Source organism: Mustelus asterias, chromosome 9 (genome assembly GCF_964213995.1).
Source record: "Mustelus asterias chromosome 9, sMusAst1.hap1.1, whole genome shotgun sequence".
NCBI lineage: Eukaryota > Metazoa > Chordata > Chondrichthyes > Carcharhiniformes > Triakidae > Mustelus > Mustelus asterias.
The window spans coordinates 31,413,243-31,430,302 of record NC_135809.1 but is presented as its reverse complement, the minus strand read 5'-3'; the positions used below and the strand labels follow the sequence as shown (position 1 = coordinate 31,430,302).

Sequence of the window (17,060 nt, the reverse complement as noted above, 5' to 3'; positions counted from 1 at the left end):
ACATCCAGGTGGATTTAATTACAAATCAAACTGCAGGATCACATCAGGACTGGTTGAGGAAACATCAACAATTCTTCTGCCTGTGTGATCATATGTTAGCTATACATGAAGGAATTTGTGTTGTTTGAGTTATTGCTTTCATCAATATCTTATTATTTTAAGGGGCAGAATAGATCAAAGTCATTTGCTGGCATTGCAAATTGTTTTCTGGCAAATCACTCTGGCATTCATTTGCTTTTTGAAATGCACAGAAATATATACTATTCAACATTCAAACTACGAAAGCAGTGATCAGTAGAGAGATAACAACATAACACTATAATTGCATCTTCTAATCAAAGTGATGGTTAGGATATAGTTATTATTTATTAATGCAAGCGAATAACGCAAACTACTGAATATTTTTTGAGTTTGTGTTATTTCAGGCCAGTGAACTCTCAATAAAGTTATTATCCAGAAAGTTATATTTAAAATTATTGCAACTGGCCTGTAAGAATTAAGAAAAAAAGTATGTTTCCTCAAAAATATGCATTAAGGTACTATATGGGTTTAAAGTTTAAGCAGTTTTTCAAACAAAATACAAAAAAGAGGCAGAAGGTGTAGAATAAATGTATTTCCTGATGAGCAAGAAACTGGTAATCCATTCATTTTGTCACTGATTGTGACTGAAGTCACAAGGGGCACTGCTGCCTCACAGTGCCAGGGACTCAGGTTCAATTCCCGCTTGGGTCATTGGCTGTGTGGAATTTGCACGTTCTCCTCATGTCTGCGTGGGTTTCCTCCGGGTGCTCTGGTTTCCTCCCACAATCCAAAAGACAAGCTGGTTAGGTGCATTTGCCATGCTAAATTCTCCCTCAGTGTACCTGAACAGGTGCCGCAGTGTGGCAACTAGGGGATTTTCACAGTAAATTCATTGCACTGTTAATGTAAGCCTACTTGTGACACTAATAAATAAACTTTAAAAAAGTGCATATCCAACTGATCTCAATTGTATTTATTTGACATGAAAGGAATTCTGAATGAACCTACTGGACTGTTGACACTTAACATGTACAACTGTCTGGCTTGGTCATTTGGGAACTGAGAACTGTCCAGTTCTTAGTATAAGCCAAATCTCTGAATAGTATACAAGTATTCTTACTTATGACTTTTCACAATTCTATATCTTAGGAAAGCATATTATTCTGGAACATGCATTGTAAATGTATTTTATTCCAATTTGTGTTGCTACAAATGACTGAATGTCATCTCAGATATTTCATCACCATTAATCATCACATCAAATTTCTTAAATTCTTGAACCCTTGTATATGTACCATCATGCATTATTTTCAGAGCTGTCAACAGTATGCAGCAAACAAAAGATTTATCACTGCAACTGCTTTCAGACTATTTTCCTCAGAAACTACCAGTGCTTGCACCTCAGGCAGAATGCACGTTGCTGAGATCTTGATGCTATTATTAAGCTATTATGCATTCTTAGTCAGTTGCAGCACAAGTCAGCAGAAATTGCTGAACTAACTTTATTTTGCACAAAAAATACAGTCTGGGCAACTGGATGAAAATAGTCCAGTGCATCTTTCAAAGCTTTTTAGTTTAAGAGAAAAATTGCAGAAAATCTCCCTCAACAACATACCATAAAAATTGAACAAGATTCATAAGCTACATGGAGTAAATCTTCAAATTCAAATGCAATTATACTTTCACATAACATGTAGTGAACTATGCACAAATATCAAGCTTTTATGCGAGCAAGCCACTTGGAAAAAGTAACTGGAGTAATCCATAGAGGACAATTGCAGATTTGAAGTTCATGAAAATCTACTTCATGGTGAAGTACCGATTGAAATAATTTAATCGATTCACTACCAATTAAAATAATTCAAATGAAATTGGGAGAAGAGCTTCATCCTGAGCTTCCGAACCCACATCCTCTCCATCACCAAGACCACCAATTTCCACTTGATAACATCATCCATCTCCACATTTGCCTTAGACCATCTGCTGCAGAAACACACCTCCATGCCCTTGTTACTAGACTTGACTATTCCAATGCTCCCCGGGTGACCTCCCACTGTGTACACACAATAAACATCAGTTAATCCAAAACTCTGCCACCCTGTATCCTAGCTTGCATCAAGCCTCTTTCATCCACTGTACTTGGTAACTTACATTGGCTCTCAGCCTGACAGTGCTGCAATTTTAATATCAATAATGTTCCCACCGTTGATTGCATATCCATCTATGGCTTCACACCCTTTCTTACCTCTGCAACCACCTCCAGCTCCACAATCCTCCAGGTTCTCTGCACTCCTCCACTTCTGATCCCTTGTGCATCCTCTGTTTTAATCGCTAAAGCAATGGTGGCTGTGCTTTCAACTGGCACAGCTCCAACTTCAGGCATTCACTAAGCATCTCTATTTCTCTACCATTCTTTCCTCCTTTAGGATTCTCCTTAAAACCTACCTGATGTCCTGAGAAAAGTTTTAGTGAGGAGCTGAAGGAAATCAGTATTAGTAGAGAAATGGTTGTGGAGAAATTGATGGGATTGAAAGCGGATAAATCTCCAGATCCTGATAATCTTCATCCCAGAGTACTTAAGGAAGTCGTCCTGGAAATTGCAGATTCATTCGTGGTTATTTTCCAAAATTCTATGAACGCTGGACTGGTTCCTACAGATTACAGTCCAAAGATGTGCGGGTTAGGTTGATTGGCCATGCTAAAATTGCCCCTCAATGTCCTGAGATGCGTAGATTAGAGGGATTAGTGGGTAAAAATATGTAGGGATATGGGGTAGGGCCTGGGTGGGATTGTGGTCGGTGCAGACTCGATGGGCCGAATGGCCTCTTTCTGTACTGTAGGGTTTCTATGATTTCTATGATTAGAGGGTAGCTACTATAAGCCCACTATTCCAAAAGGGAGACAGAGAGAAAACAGAGAACCAAAGACCAGTGAGCCTAATGTCGGTACTAGGGAAGTTGCTAGAGTTCATTATCAAGGATTTCATAACTCAGCATTTGGAAGGCAGTGGTATAATCAGACAAAGTCAGCATGGATTTACAAAAGGGAAATCATGCTTGACGAATCTATTGAAATTCTTTGAGAATGTAACTAGTAGAGTTGACCAGAGAGACCCAGTGGATGTGGTTTATTTAGACTTTCAGATGGCTTTCAACAAGATCTCACATAACTGACTACTATGTAAAGTTAAAGCACATGGGATTGCAGGTAATGTCTTGCGATGGATAGAAAACTGCATAGTATTAGGAAGCAAAGAGCTCATATAAATGAGTCTTTTTCTGATTGGCAGTCAGTGACTAGTGGGGTTCTGCAAGGATCTGTGCTAGGACCCAACTGTTCACATTATATATTAATGATTTGGAAGAGGGACCTGAATGCATTATCTCCAAATTTACAGATGATACAAAGTTGCTGGGAGAGTGAGCTGTGAGGAAGATACAGAGATGCTTCAGCGTGATTTGGACAGGCTGAGTGTGCGGGCATCTGCATGGTAGATGCAGTATAATGTGGATAAATGTGAGGTTATCCACTTTGGTAACAATAATAGGAAGACAGATTATTTCTTGAATGGATGTAAATTGAAAGAGGTAGATACTCAGTGAGACCTTGGTGTCCTTGTGCATCAGTCACTGAAAGTAAGCGCACAGGTACTGCAGGCAGGCAAGAAGGCAAATGGTATGTTGGCCTTCATAGCGAGAGGATTTGAGTATAGGGATGTTTTGCTGCAATTGTACAGGGCATTGGTGAGGCCACACCTGGAGCACTGTGCACAGTTTTGGTGTCCTTATCTGAGGAGGGATATCCTTGCTATAGAGGGAGTACAGCAAAGGTTTACCAAGCTGATCCCTGGGATGGCAGGTCTGTCATATGAGGAGACACTAAGTCAGTTAGGATTATATTCACGGGAGCTTAGAAGAGTGAGAGGGGATCTCATAGAAACTTATAAGATTCGAACAAGGGTGGACAGGGTATGTTCAGAAAGAATGTTCCCAATGGTGGGAGAGTCCAGAACTAGAAGTCATGGCTTGAGGTTAAAGAATAAAACTTTTAGAACTGACGTAAGGAGAATTTTCTTTACCCAGAGAGTGGTGAATCTGTGAAATTCACTACTACAGAAAGTAATTGAGGCCAAAACATTGTGTGATTTCAAGAAGAAATTAGAAATAGCTCTTGGAGATAAGGGATCAAGGGATATAGGGGGAATGGGGGATCAGGATATTGAATTCGATGATTAGCCATGATCAAAATGAATGCTGGAGCAGGCTCGAAGGGCCGAATGGCCTCCTCTTGCTTCTCGTTTCTATGTTACCATTGGTCCTAATATCATCTTGTGTGGCCTGGTGTTAAATTTTGTTTGATAATCATACTTATGAAGTGGGGTATTTGAAATGATTCAATATTAAGCTTTGAAGTAGACAAATGTAGCTATGAGCATTAACAGCTTTAAAGGAATAGTTATTAGTGTCTTTTCTCAGCATGATGGCGTGGGAAAGCAACTACCACATACTTAATGACCTTCACAGGATGGGAAAGCAAATGTGTGATAAGAAGCACTATCTTCAGGTAGATAAAGGGGATAGCTACGACTTGTATAATTCTGCTCACTAGGATTTTATAGTGCAAGGGTGATAACCAACAGATATAAATATATTATGCAGCCTTTATAGGAGCAGATTGTGTCTCCCGAACATGCTTATGAATAAACCTTTTGGCTAAGATCAAGTGGTGTATTGACATGCTGTGCATGGTTGAAGTCATTAGGTTACACTTTAGCTTCATTTGAAGCAATTTTTAAAAGCGGCATCTCGGCCTTTTGGCTAAGGTGCAAATGAGATCAAGCCTTGGAGGAGGAGCTATGCCTACTCCAATCAGCTTGGATCATGTAGATCAAGCGCAAGACAGGAGGTGAGAGCTCTGTCTCGTCAGCTTGGATCGGGAATGTCTCAACTTGTTGAGACTCTGAATTGGACTTGATTTGATTGAATTGGAATAAAAATACAAAATAAAAATGAATAAAAATTAGTCAATTAGTCACAGCCTGCCTGTTTTTGTTGCATAACAAAATTTATGAACTGTACCTGCATTGAAGCACCCTCCACTCTTGCGATGTATGCCACACGATCCAGAAAAGTCACAGTTACAGGAACTGCAACAAAGAAACCACTAACAAATGCCTTGAGGTACCGTTTGCCAAAACCAGTTGCACGTGCCATTATCTAACAAAAGAAAATTACAATGTCAATATAAGTTCTCAATGTCATCATATGGAACCTCTGTTTGCTGTGAGTTATTATGGAACAATGTCAAGCAATCTTATATTATGATCATATGGTGAAATGTGAGCGAAAGTGAAGGTGTCTCACAAGAAAAAGTACCATAAACATTTCCACGGCCAAGATGGCGCTGGAGCGAGGCAACTTCTTGCAAGCTGTGCCCACCATACTTTCAAATTCTATCTTTTACTCTCGTTTTATGCTTCTCAAACTTCATTCTAACTCTCTAACAATGCTTTAATTCAATATCTTACAGAATTGGCGACTACATTCTGCACTCTCTTGTTTCTTTTTCTATGAACAGTATGCTTTGTCTGTTTAGCGCACAAGAAACAATACTTTTCACTGTATGCTAATACATATGACAATAATAAATCAAATCTTAAATCAAACCAAATGAAGTACTTTAAAGTTAGCTCCAAAGTCATGACAATGAACACCAAAAACTGTTCTCACTGCAAAAAGTGTATATAGCCTTCCATCTACTGAGGTGGGGTAATTAAAATAATTTGACGTTAAGATTGATGCCAAGATGAGCATTAACAGTTTTAAAAGTAGACAAGAGTAGCTACGAGAGCTCTTCCGTGGCATGATGGGAAATTTAGCCAATACCACAAGATCTTTGGCCAGGGATAGATTCAGAGGCAGCTAGCGCAACAGTTATAACAATGACAGCTTTCACAGACATTCACTGCTGAAGAGGCCAAGGAGGAGATAAGGGGAAACTGAAAGCCATGCACAAGACAGAGTGATAAGATAATGGGAATATCTGCTTACAGAATAGTGTGGTGAGTTAAGAAATTAATGAGCAACATAATGAAAAGTAGGAAGATAAGAACAGGTCTACAACCCCTATATCTTAGAGAGAGGCATCAGGGCAAGCTGTGGTTCCCTCTCTCCACCATATGCTTGAATGCAAACGTTGCTTACTGGAACTCACGGACTTGAGAAGTCTTATCTTTTACTGCAACACTACAACTCTCTCCACTACACCATTATTTCCAGCAAAGCCACCATCCCCCATGCTTCCAGAACCAAGACATCCTCCCACTGCTTCCATAAGGCCAACACATCACTCCAACTACTCACAACTCCCTGCCTGGATGTCCAAGACCTCCTCAAATGTCCTGATGCCACTGGTTCACCTTTGTAACAATATAAAAAAACCAATATTACTCCTGGTTCATCAGTATTTCTACATGTCTATCTATTTTAAACCTGCTATTGAAAAGGCTAAAAATATATTAAATTATTGATATGTTTACAGCACATAGTAGGGGTACTAATAGAACAGCAGTCTCCATGTTTTGCCAGTATGAGAACATTTACTTATGCTTTCACGATTCACCCATTCAACACTGAATATTTTCCTTTGTTTTCTGCCCTCTATCCACTTCTCTATTCATTGGGCCACATTTCCATTCATTCTGTGTGCCATTATCTTTGCCATAAACCTGTAACTCCTTGTCACTTTTTAAAAATACAGATAATCTGCAGACGCAAAATGTCTTTTATTCGGCCTATAACCTTATAGCTTTACAGCACAAGCAGCCATTTGGTTCAACGTGCCCACCCTAGAGATTTTGATAAATAACCTCCAACTGCCTAGCCCAGTCAAGCAGTCTTTCTTCACATTTTCAATATTTTTACAACTAATAAACGTAAGTTTTTTTTATATAAAACGAGAATTTTTCCCAACAGTTTGGCCCATGGTCACAATCAGAAATATCTGAGTTCTGACCAATTTCACAATTATTCCAGTACTGCCACTCATCTCCCAACCTACCCATTATATAGATAAAAGCATTTTTTGCAAAAGAACAGGATAATATTCCTGAATTTTTTTGACAAAGTGGAGACATACTATAAGTGAGGTAATGTATAAGGAAAGGAATTGCATTCATACAGTGCAATTCACAGCCTCCAAACAACCAATGAAGTACATTTGAAGTGTAGTCACTGTGGTAATATAGAAAATGCAGAAGCTAATTTGTACACAGCATTGTCCTACAAACAGCAATGTGATGACTACCAAACAGTAGTACATATGGCCCGTGAGTCTGCTCCACCATTTCATGCAATCATGGTCTTGGGTTTTAATTCTACTTTCCTGCTGCTCCCCATTAACCTGGATTCTCAGAGAGACCAAATAACTATCGATCTCAGCCCTCAATATATTCAACCATGGTGCATCTGCAACCCTATGGATATGAATTGCAAAGATTCATAATCCTTTGAGTGAAGAAACTTCCCCTCGTCTCAATCCTGAAGTATGGGCCACAAATCCTGAGACCGTACACCCGTGTTTTAGATTCCCCAGTGGAAAAAATTCTCAGTGTTTACCCTGTGAAGTCTCTTTAGAATCTCAATGAGATCACTTCTTCAGAGCATAGGCCCAATTTATTCAACCTCGCATCATTTATCATCCCTTTCATACTTCCTTAGATATAGAGAATAAAATTGCACACAGCATCCCATGGAAGATCTTACCAAAGCTCTGTAAATTTGTAGCAATACTTCCTTATTCTTACCCATTTAATCCCCCAGAAATAAAGACCAACATGCCAACAATAAATTTCAGATAAGAGGTGGAAGGCTAAGAGGAGAGTTGAGGAGAAACCTTTGCACTCAGAGAGTGTCTAGAACTCACAGCCTGAAAGGGTGGTTGAGTCAGAAACTCCCTGAACATTTAAGAATTATTTAAATATTCACTTGTGCTGTCATAACCTCCAGGGTAAATCATGGAAAATGTTTGAATGTGATCAGATCTTTATTGACCAGTAGGGACACAATGGGCCGAATGGCCTCCTTCTGTGCTGTAAATATCTATAAATGCCATTTGTCTTCCTAATTGTTTGCTGAACCTTCATGCTAACTTTCTGCATTCCTTGTATGAGTACATCAATGTTTCTCTGAACATCAAAATTCAAAATGTTTTACGTCTTTCAAAGCCCAGGCCAAATGGCCACCTTCAACTCACATGACAACGCAGAATCGCCGAGCACAAACTGATAGCCAAGTTCCACACGCATGAGGATGGTCTCAACCGGGATCTTGGGTCCATGTCACACTACGTGTAACCCCCACCATTTGGCCTGGGCTTGCAAACTCTTACTAACTGTCCTGGCTTGAGACAATTCACATCTTTTTAACTTGTGATTATCTCTCTTCGCACTCGCACTGTCTGTACCTATAAAGACTTGATTACCTGTAAAGACTCACATTCCAACCATTATCTTGCAATTGTGTCTCTGTCTATGTTTGTGAAACCTACCTCTCCACTCACCTGATGAAGGAGCAGCGCTCTGAAAGCTTGTGATTCCAAATAAACCTATTGGACTTTAACACGGTGTTGTGAGACTTCTTACTGTGCCCACCCCAGTCCAACACTGGCATCTCCACACCATAAAATCATGTTGACTTTGTTTGATCATACACCCGATTTTCTAAGTGCAATGTTAATAAATTCCTGCATTTTCCCTGACAGCTGATGTCAAGCTAACTGGCCTGTGTTTCCCAGTTTTTTTCCCTCTTCCTTTCTTGAACTGCAGAGTTACATTTGCTAACTTCCAATCTGTTGGAGCCATTCTAGAATCAAGGGATTTTGGAAAATTATAACCAATACACCCACTATCACTGTAGTTACCTCTTTTAGAACCTTAGGATATAACCCATCAGGTCCAATGGGATTTGTCAGCTTTTAGTCCCTTAAGTCTCTCCAATTCTTTTTCTCTGCTGATATATATTACCTTAAGCTCATCTCTCTCATTAGCTACTTAATTCTGGTATGTAATTTGTGCCTCTACTCTGAAATATTTGTTCAATGTCTTTGCCATTTCCTCTCACCATGATAATTTCTTCTGTCTCTGTCTCTAAGTGACCATTGGTTACTCTGCTTTTTATATACTTGTAAAAGCTCTTCTGGCTAGTTTACTCTCATATTCTATTTTATCCCTTTTTAATCAACTTTTTAGTGGCCCTTTGTCGGTTTCTAAAACACTCACAATCCACAGGTTTACATTATAAGCCTGTTCTTTCAATTTAATACCTTTCTTAACTTGTTTAGTAAATCACAGATGGATCTTCCTTGATAATTTTTCTGTTTTATATTGAAATGTATTTTTGGTGAACATCTTGAATTGTTTCATTAAAGGTTTTCCACTGTTTATATACCAATCAACTTTAGCCAGATCTCCCTCATACCTATGTAATTGGCTTTAAGTTTAAGATTCTTGTTTGGCACTGGAGAATGTCACTTTCAAACTTAACATTGAACTAAATTATATTATACTTTCTCAGAAGATCTTTTAATATGAGATTACTAACTACACATGCCTCATTGCACAATACTTGATCTAAAATATCTTTATCCCTCGTAGGTTCCACAACATATTGTTCCAGGGAATTGGCACAAAAGCATTCTAGAATGTCATCTCCCGGACTACCTTCACCAATTTGATTGGGTCACTCTATATAAAGATTACAGTCCCTCATAATTATTACATCACATTTGTTACAAGCTCTAATTATTTATTGCTTAACACTCTACACAAACGTATAACTACTATTAGGGAGTCTATATATTACCCAACCAGTGTTTCTGATTTTTATTATTACTAATCTCCACCCATACTGATTAGTATTTCCTGATCTTCTGAGCCAAGTCCCTTTCTCACTACTTCGCGATCAGGGCTACTCCTCCTCCTTTTCCATTCTGTCTGTCTTAGCAAAATGTTGTGTAGGCTGAAATATTTGTTTCTCGACATTGGTTACCATGTAATGCCTTTGTAATGGCAATTCGATCAGAACCATTTATCTTTATTTGTGTCACTAGTTCATTTATCTTTTTTGTGAACACTTTGCACATTTAAATAGACTTGGACTTATGTGCTAAAAACTTCTGACTTCGCCAGCGGCTGGGATTCTGCAGTGCCACTGCAATGAATGGAGTTTGGGCCGAGTGCCAAATTCTCCATGTTCACCAACAGTGGCGTGGTAACGGATGAAATTGGAGAATTCCAACCATAGGCTTTCCCATGTCTAGTGATGCATAAGGTAAACAAGCATATAGTTAGCTTTTCCTAGAACAGATCACTAACCTGTTGTCAACGATCAGATAAAGAGCCTTTATTTTTTACTACTATTATTTCCATGTACCTTTATCCCTGTTGCACTATTACTGTTAAACTCTCCATCTCTTCCTGTTCCATTCTGTTTGTCTTTACCTGAATCACTACACTATTGTCTTGAATTTTCTCTTAGGATTTCTAAATCTTCCTCCATGTGACACTTCCCAACTTTAGTTTAAAGTTTATTGACCTGAAATGTGAACTGTTTTAGATGCTGCCAAAACTGCTGAGTATTCCAAACATTTTCTGTTTTTCTTTTAGCTAGTCTGCAGTTTCCTTTTCAGTTTTAAAGTTTTAAGTCAAATTCTAAATGTTAATCTAAATTACAGCTTCAAAATTACTTACCAGAGAGATTCTATTCATTCATTTTCACCAAACCAGTGGAGGCGTTGGCATTGTCTTTCTTTTTCCCTGGCTTTCTTCAAACCTAATTCTCAACGTTATTCATCATCTGATTTTCCTACTTCTATTTTTATCATCAATTTCTCCTTCAATTATTGCCAGGATAAGGCTGTCAAGTTTTCTTTTCCAATGTCTCTACTTCGCTATCTTTCTTTCCAACTGTACTTAGTAACCCTTTTGATTCCTGAATTTCTACTCTTGATCCAACACACCACGTATTTGTCCTTCTGTCCATTCAGCTTGTTCTGAGCATCCTACTCCATACCCACATTTCAAAGCTGTTATCATCCTCTTTCTTCACAGTCCAGTTCTCACTTCCATAGTTCAATACTCCATACTAGTGTCCATACTAAAGAGATCCCACATGCACCAAAATCTCGATTTAGGCACTCGGCTTCCACAGCACTCCATTTTACGATCACTCTGTACGGTAGCAAATATTGTCTGATATTGTGGTAGAGCCAGTTTTACTCTATATCTGAACACGATATGTGGGCTGGGAGTGTTCAATAGTAACATTGAACATTAAAAACATTTGCTGCACTGACACCAACTGTGTGATGACTATAATAAAATGCCAACAATATAAAATTTTAACAGCTTAAAGGTGTGAATGACTAGTGGGCTCTGGAAATATATTGCAGTGAAGCATAAACTGATAGTGTACAACAGGGACAGCATTTGTATGGTATTAAAACGTGGTGCTATGTACAAATGGAGTGGTAAAATTACAGAAATTAACAGACAGTGTAAATTGATGATGTCCACAGCAACTGTTTTACTATATTAAGAGTTCAAACTTGTTACTGTAAACAGGATTTTCATTTGTAAATAGGTAAGATTAACATTGAGGCAGTAAACCTTCCAGGTTCACCCTTGCAGATTTCTGGCATTGTATGTAACTGAGTTCTTTGTACAGGCTACACTGTGCAAATTAGGACACGTGTGTGGCAGCCTTTATAACAACCCATATAGTTGGGCATTTGCAAATTTTCAGTGATACATTGGTCTTTATTTTTAAAAAACTTTGTAAGTCTGCAAGATCTTCATTTTGCAGAAAAATGGGCATCTGCCTTACATTACTATTCCATCATGACCTTTTTAACAAGCTTCTGTAACACAAGTTTCTTTTGCACTTCTTTTTAATAGAAGGTGACCTCCTTCCTCATTCTCCTGCAGCTGCACTTGAGGCTGTTTTCGTTGGAGAGAAGAAGGTTAAGAGGTGACTTAATAGAGGCATATAAGATGATCAGAAGATTAGATAGGGTGGACAGTGAGAGCCTTTTTCCTCGGATGGTGATGGCTAGCATGAGGGGACATAGCTTTAAATTGAGGGGTGATAGATATAGGACAGATGTCAGAGGAAGGTTTTTTACTCAGAGGCGTGGAATGCCCTGCCTGCAACAGTAGTGGACTCACCAACATTAAGGGCATTTAAATGGTCATTGGATAAACATATGGATGATATTGGAATAGTGTAGGTTAAATGGGCTTTAGATTGGTTTCACAGGTCGGCGCAACATCGAGGGCCGAAGGGCCTGTACTGCGCTGTAAAGTTCTATGTTCTATTATGGCAACTACTGAAGGAGAATAAGTACACAAATAATAGGATTTTGTTCATAAATTTGGTTAAGGCTTTTTCAGTACTGAGAGTAGACAAAAGAGGATGTGAATAAGGGTATTTGGGAATGATGGGTGCCCTGTTGATTTTGTTTCCCTACTGATGCCAAGGCACTGAGGTGAATTCTAGTGCTCCTCGTTGAGATCAACTAACTCAACTAACTCACGATTTGTTCAATACTAACCCAGCAGCACTTTTATTTACTAAACTATTGGCCAAGCTCAAAAGGTGTGCTTTGACTATACACTGATACTTAGTACTTTAAGTCTTAGAATGTAAAGGCAAATTAGATGATATTTAAGTGTCAGCTTGCACATTGGTAGTAATCATGCCTTTGTTTTGAAAGACTTGGTTCAAGGTTAGTTTCAGGACTTCAATGCAAAATCTCGGCTAACACTTCAGAGTAGGCCTGAGGGAATGCCTGATTTTCATAAGTACCATTTTAAACCTGTTTAGGCGGATGAGAGGGTGTGGGCTTACACACTGGGAAGGGAGTTGGACCAGATGTGAGGCGGGGGGGTCCCGGGCCAGAAGAGGATGTTCCAGACCAGAGAGAGTGAGGGTATCCTGGACCAGATAGCGTGATATCCCAAACCAGGGAGGGGTGTGTCCCTGATCTGAGAGGTGTTGCCCCGGTCCACAGAGGAAAAGGGGGGGTGTTGAAGACAGGAGATGGGGGGAACGGGGTGTCCCACACTGGAGAGCAGAGGGGGTGGAGGGGGGGGGGGTGTCCCAAACTGGAGAGGAGGGGGGGACGGGGGTGTCCTGGACAGGAGAAGAGGGTATCCTGGACCAGGGAGGACAGGAGATCCTCCATACTGGAGAGGAGAGAGGCTGCTCAACCGGAGGGGGGGATGGGGGCTCTCAGATTGGGAGGAGGGTTGGACCAGGGGCATGGGTGCAGTGTGGGGTCAGACCCGGAGGAGGGGATCGGACCGAGAGGGGGAGGGGTCGAACCAGGAGGGGGTTCGGACCGCGAGAGGGGACAGACCGCGAGAGGGGTTGGACCGGGAAGGGGATCGGTCCGGGAATCAGACCAGAAGTGGGAAGGAACTGGGGTGGGTGGGGGAGGGGGTGCTTGGTCTGGATGTGGAGGGGAGATGGCGTTTGGACTGGGACTGGGAGGGGGGGGTGCAATTGAATCAGGGGTTGCATCGGTAATGCTGCAGTGGGTCCCGGTGGGGATTGTGTGTGTCCCTTGTGAGGCTGGGACTCGATTTTTAGTTATTCCGGAGTTAGAAGTGGTTTTTTCCCCTTTTAACAGTTTCAGAGTAACTATCAGGGTAAGATTGGCAGAACCATCCGGAAGTTAGCTTCTTAAATCGTTTCTGTCGAATGGTTCCCAGCCTAGCGTAATTGTCCAGAAGAAGTTAGCACTTCTGGGCAATTGCCAGGTAAACCCTTACGTGGGAACTTCCTGGAGGGATTCCGCAGCGCATTAACCCCCACCGCCCCCCAAAAGCGACGCTGGGGAATCTGGATGTTATGGGCCAATATCCACTCTTAATATTATTGCAACCCTTTGACGGCCAAAACCCTTACATGGGTTGTTTTGTTACCTCCAGATCCAGTCGGAGCATTTTTGTGCCTGTCTTAACCATGGGCGCAAACAGCAACATGGGCACAAAATCTCGTAAGATTTGGAAAACAAGATCTTTCAGATTTTCCACACCCCTCGCCGGTGACATAACAAGATTCCTGCCTGCATTTCAATATATCTTAATGAATTTTAATATAATTATCAGGCTTCCCTGCCCTATTGTCCCCCCACATTTAGAATTTCCCTCCTCCCTGGCGTGACATCACGTTAAGGTTACAACTGTTGTTTAAAAACGGGAGGCAGTCGCAGGGGCGTACAATTAAGTATATCCCCGGGGCGGATGGGGAAGAGCGATATACCTGGGCAGTGCCCTGGCATTGCCCCCTGTGCCACCCTGTTGCCATGCCTCCAGGTTTCTGTGCACAGAATGCTGGAATATTTGTAGAGAAAACTCGGCTGTGCAGCTGGAGAGAGCTCCAGGCTGGGTTTTTTTCACCTCAGCCAGCACTCTTTGCACAGAGCGGAGAACTCCACCCAATGTCTCTAATGCTTTCCACGTTAAAAATCTGAGGAAAGAAAGCGTTTGATAGAAGATGCTTTAAAGTAAAGCATTTCACAGAAACATTTTTAAATAAGGTACTGCAGTTTGCTGGACAGTACAATTTTCACTCAGTATGATTGCTTTTGGGATTTGTGTCTAAATCAAGCTGAAAAATTCCGAATTGGAATGAGATTGGCCTTTCTTAACCCGGTTCTCCATGGATATACCACACGCAGTTCAAACCTGCCTATAATTCAGTATATTGCTACACAGGGTTGTCAACTCTGGTGGGAAGTATTCCTGGAGGTTTTAGCACTAAAGTTCCTGTCTCAAGTCACCCTGTCTTGTCAAAGTCTTCTTTCCTCACAGCCAATGTGTTTAAAGAAAAGGAAAAAAAAATCCAGGTGTTTTTAATGTGAGTATGATCTTATTCCTGTGTTACTCACAGCAGTGTCCAGGCAATTAATCTTGAGCTCCTAAAGATTCTAAGATAAGCATTCAACAAAAATCTCTCACAGGTGAATTAAGATTTTCTGAGGTTAACGTTTTACTTTCCGATTCAACCCTAAGCTGAGTTTTTGACCCCCCTCATCCTCTCCATCATGAAGAGTTGCTACTTCCACCCCCATATCGCCCGCCTCTCACCAGCCCACCGTTAATCACGGCAGACTCTTCCTGCTGGCCTCCAACCTCAGACAATCCAAAACTCTGTTGCTATCTCCTATCCATAGAAAGACTGTCATTGCTAACCTACATTCACTCTCAGTTAGAACATAGAACATAGAACATTACAGCGCAGAACAGGCCCTTCGGCCCACGATGTTGCACCGACCAGTTAAAAAAAAACTGTGACCCTCCAACCTAAACCAATTTCTTTTCGTCCATGAACCTATCTACGGATCTCTTAAACGCCCCCAAACTAGGCGCATTTACAACTGATGCTGGCAGGGCATTCCAATCCCTCACCACCCTCTGGGTAAAGAACCTACCCCTGACATCGGTTCTATAACTACCCCCCCTCAATTTAAAGCCATGCCCCCTCGTGCTGGATTTCTCCATCAGAGGAAAAAGGCTATCACTATCCACCCTATCTAAACCTCTAATCATCTTATATGTTTCAATAAGATCCCCTCTTAGCCGCCGCCTTTCCAGCGAAAACAATCCCAAATCCCTCAGCCTCTCCTCATAGGATCTCCCCTCCATACCAGGCAACATCCTGGTAAACCTCCTCTGCACCCTCTCCAAAGCCTCCACATCCTTCCTGTAATGTGGGGACCAGAACTGCACACAGTACTCCAAGTGCGGCCGCACCAGAGTTGTGTACAGTTGCAACATAACGCTACGACTCCTAAATTCAATCCCCCTACCAATAAACGCCAAGACACCATATGCCTTCTTAACAACCTTATCTACTTGATTCCCAACTTTCAGGGATCTATGCACACATACACCTAGATCCCTCTGCTCCTCCACACTATTCAAAGTCCTCCCGTTAGCCCTATACTCAACACATCTGTTATTCCTACCAAAGTGAATTACCTCACACTTCTCCGCATTAAACTCCATCCGCCACCTCTCGGCCCAACTTTGCAACCTGTCTAAGTCTTCCTGCAAACTACGACACCCTTCCTCACTGTCTACCACACCACCGACTTTGGTGTCATCAGCAAATTTGCTAATCCACCCAACTATACCCTCATCCAGATCATTAATAAATATTACAAACAGCAGTGGCCCCAAAACAGATCCCTGAGGTACACCACTTGTAACCGCACTCCATGATGAATATTTACTATCAACCACCACCCTCTGTTTCCTATCCGCTAGCCAATTCCTGATCCAATTTCCTAGATCACCCCCAATCCCATACATCTGCATTTTCTGCAGAAGCCTACCATGGTGAACCTTATCAAACGCCTTACTAAAATCCATATATACCACGTCCACTGCCTTGCCCCCATCCACCTCCTTGGTCACTTTCTCAAAAAACTCAATAAGGTTAGTAAGGCACGACCTACCTGCCACAAAACCATGCTGACTATCACCTATCAATTCATTACTCTCCAAATAACTATAAATCCTATCCCTTATAATTTTTTCCAACATCTTGCCGACAACAGAAGTGAGACTCACCGGTCTATAATTCCCGGGGAAGTCTCTGTTCCCCTTCTTAAACAATGGGACAACATTCGCTAACCTCCAATCTTCTGGTACTATACCAGAGGCCAACGACGACCTGAAGATCAGAGCCAGAGGCTCTGCAATCACTTCTCTTGCCTCCCAGAGAATCCTTGGATAAATCCCATCCGGACCCATCCGGACCAGTTCCCCAAGCCTCAATTTTAAAATTTTAATTATGTTGGTCACATCATTGCCTCTCCCCAACTCAAATCTCATTCAATCTTATAACTGTCCACACATTCCCATCTTCCAAACATCTCATTCAGATTCATATTTCTTGTGCATCAGGCCTCTCCTTGACAACTGCTCGCCATGCCTTCTGCCTAGTAAACCCCAAGCTCTGAATTCCCTC

General features: G+C 41.1%; 1 protein-coding gene across 8 annotated transcripts in view; it reads right to left on the bottom strand.

The window, feature by feature from the left end:
- Positions 1-17,060, bottom strand: part of immp2l (inner mitochondrial membrane peptidase subunit 2) — a 539,159-nt gene that overhangs the window by 521,311 nt on the left and 788 nt on the right. For 7 of the 8 annotated variants that reach the window (XR_013498730.1, XR_013498731.1, XM_078219904.1 and 4 more), the window contains exon 2: positions 5,100-5,237. Coding sequence is in view for 6 of the 8 variants with exons in the window: in XM_078219904.1 (XP_078076030.1) it covers positions 5,100-5,234 (135 nt within the window). In the remaining 2 variants the exon portion in view is untranslated. Of the gene's footprint in view, positions 1-5,099; positions 5,238-6,383; positions 6,440-10,768; positions 10,795-17,060 lie in introns of those variants that run through there. The other variant, XM_078219905.1, reaches the window with a different exon arrangement.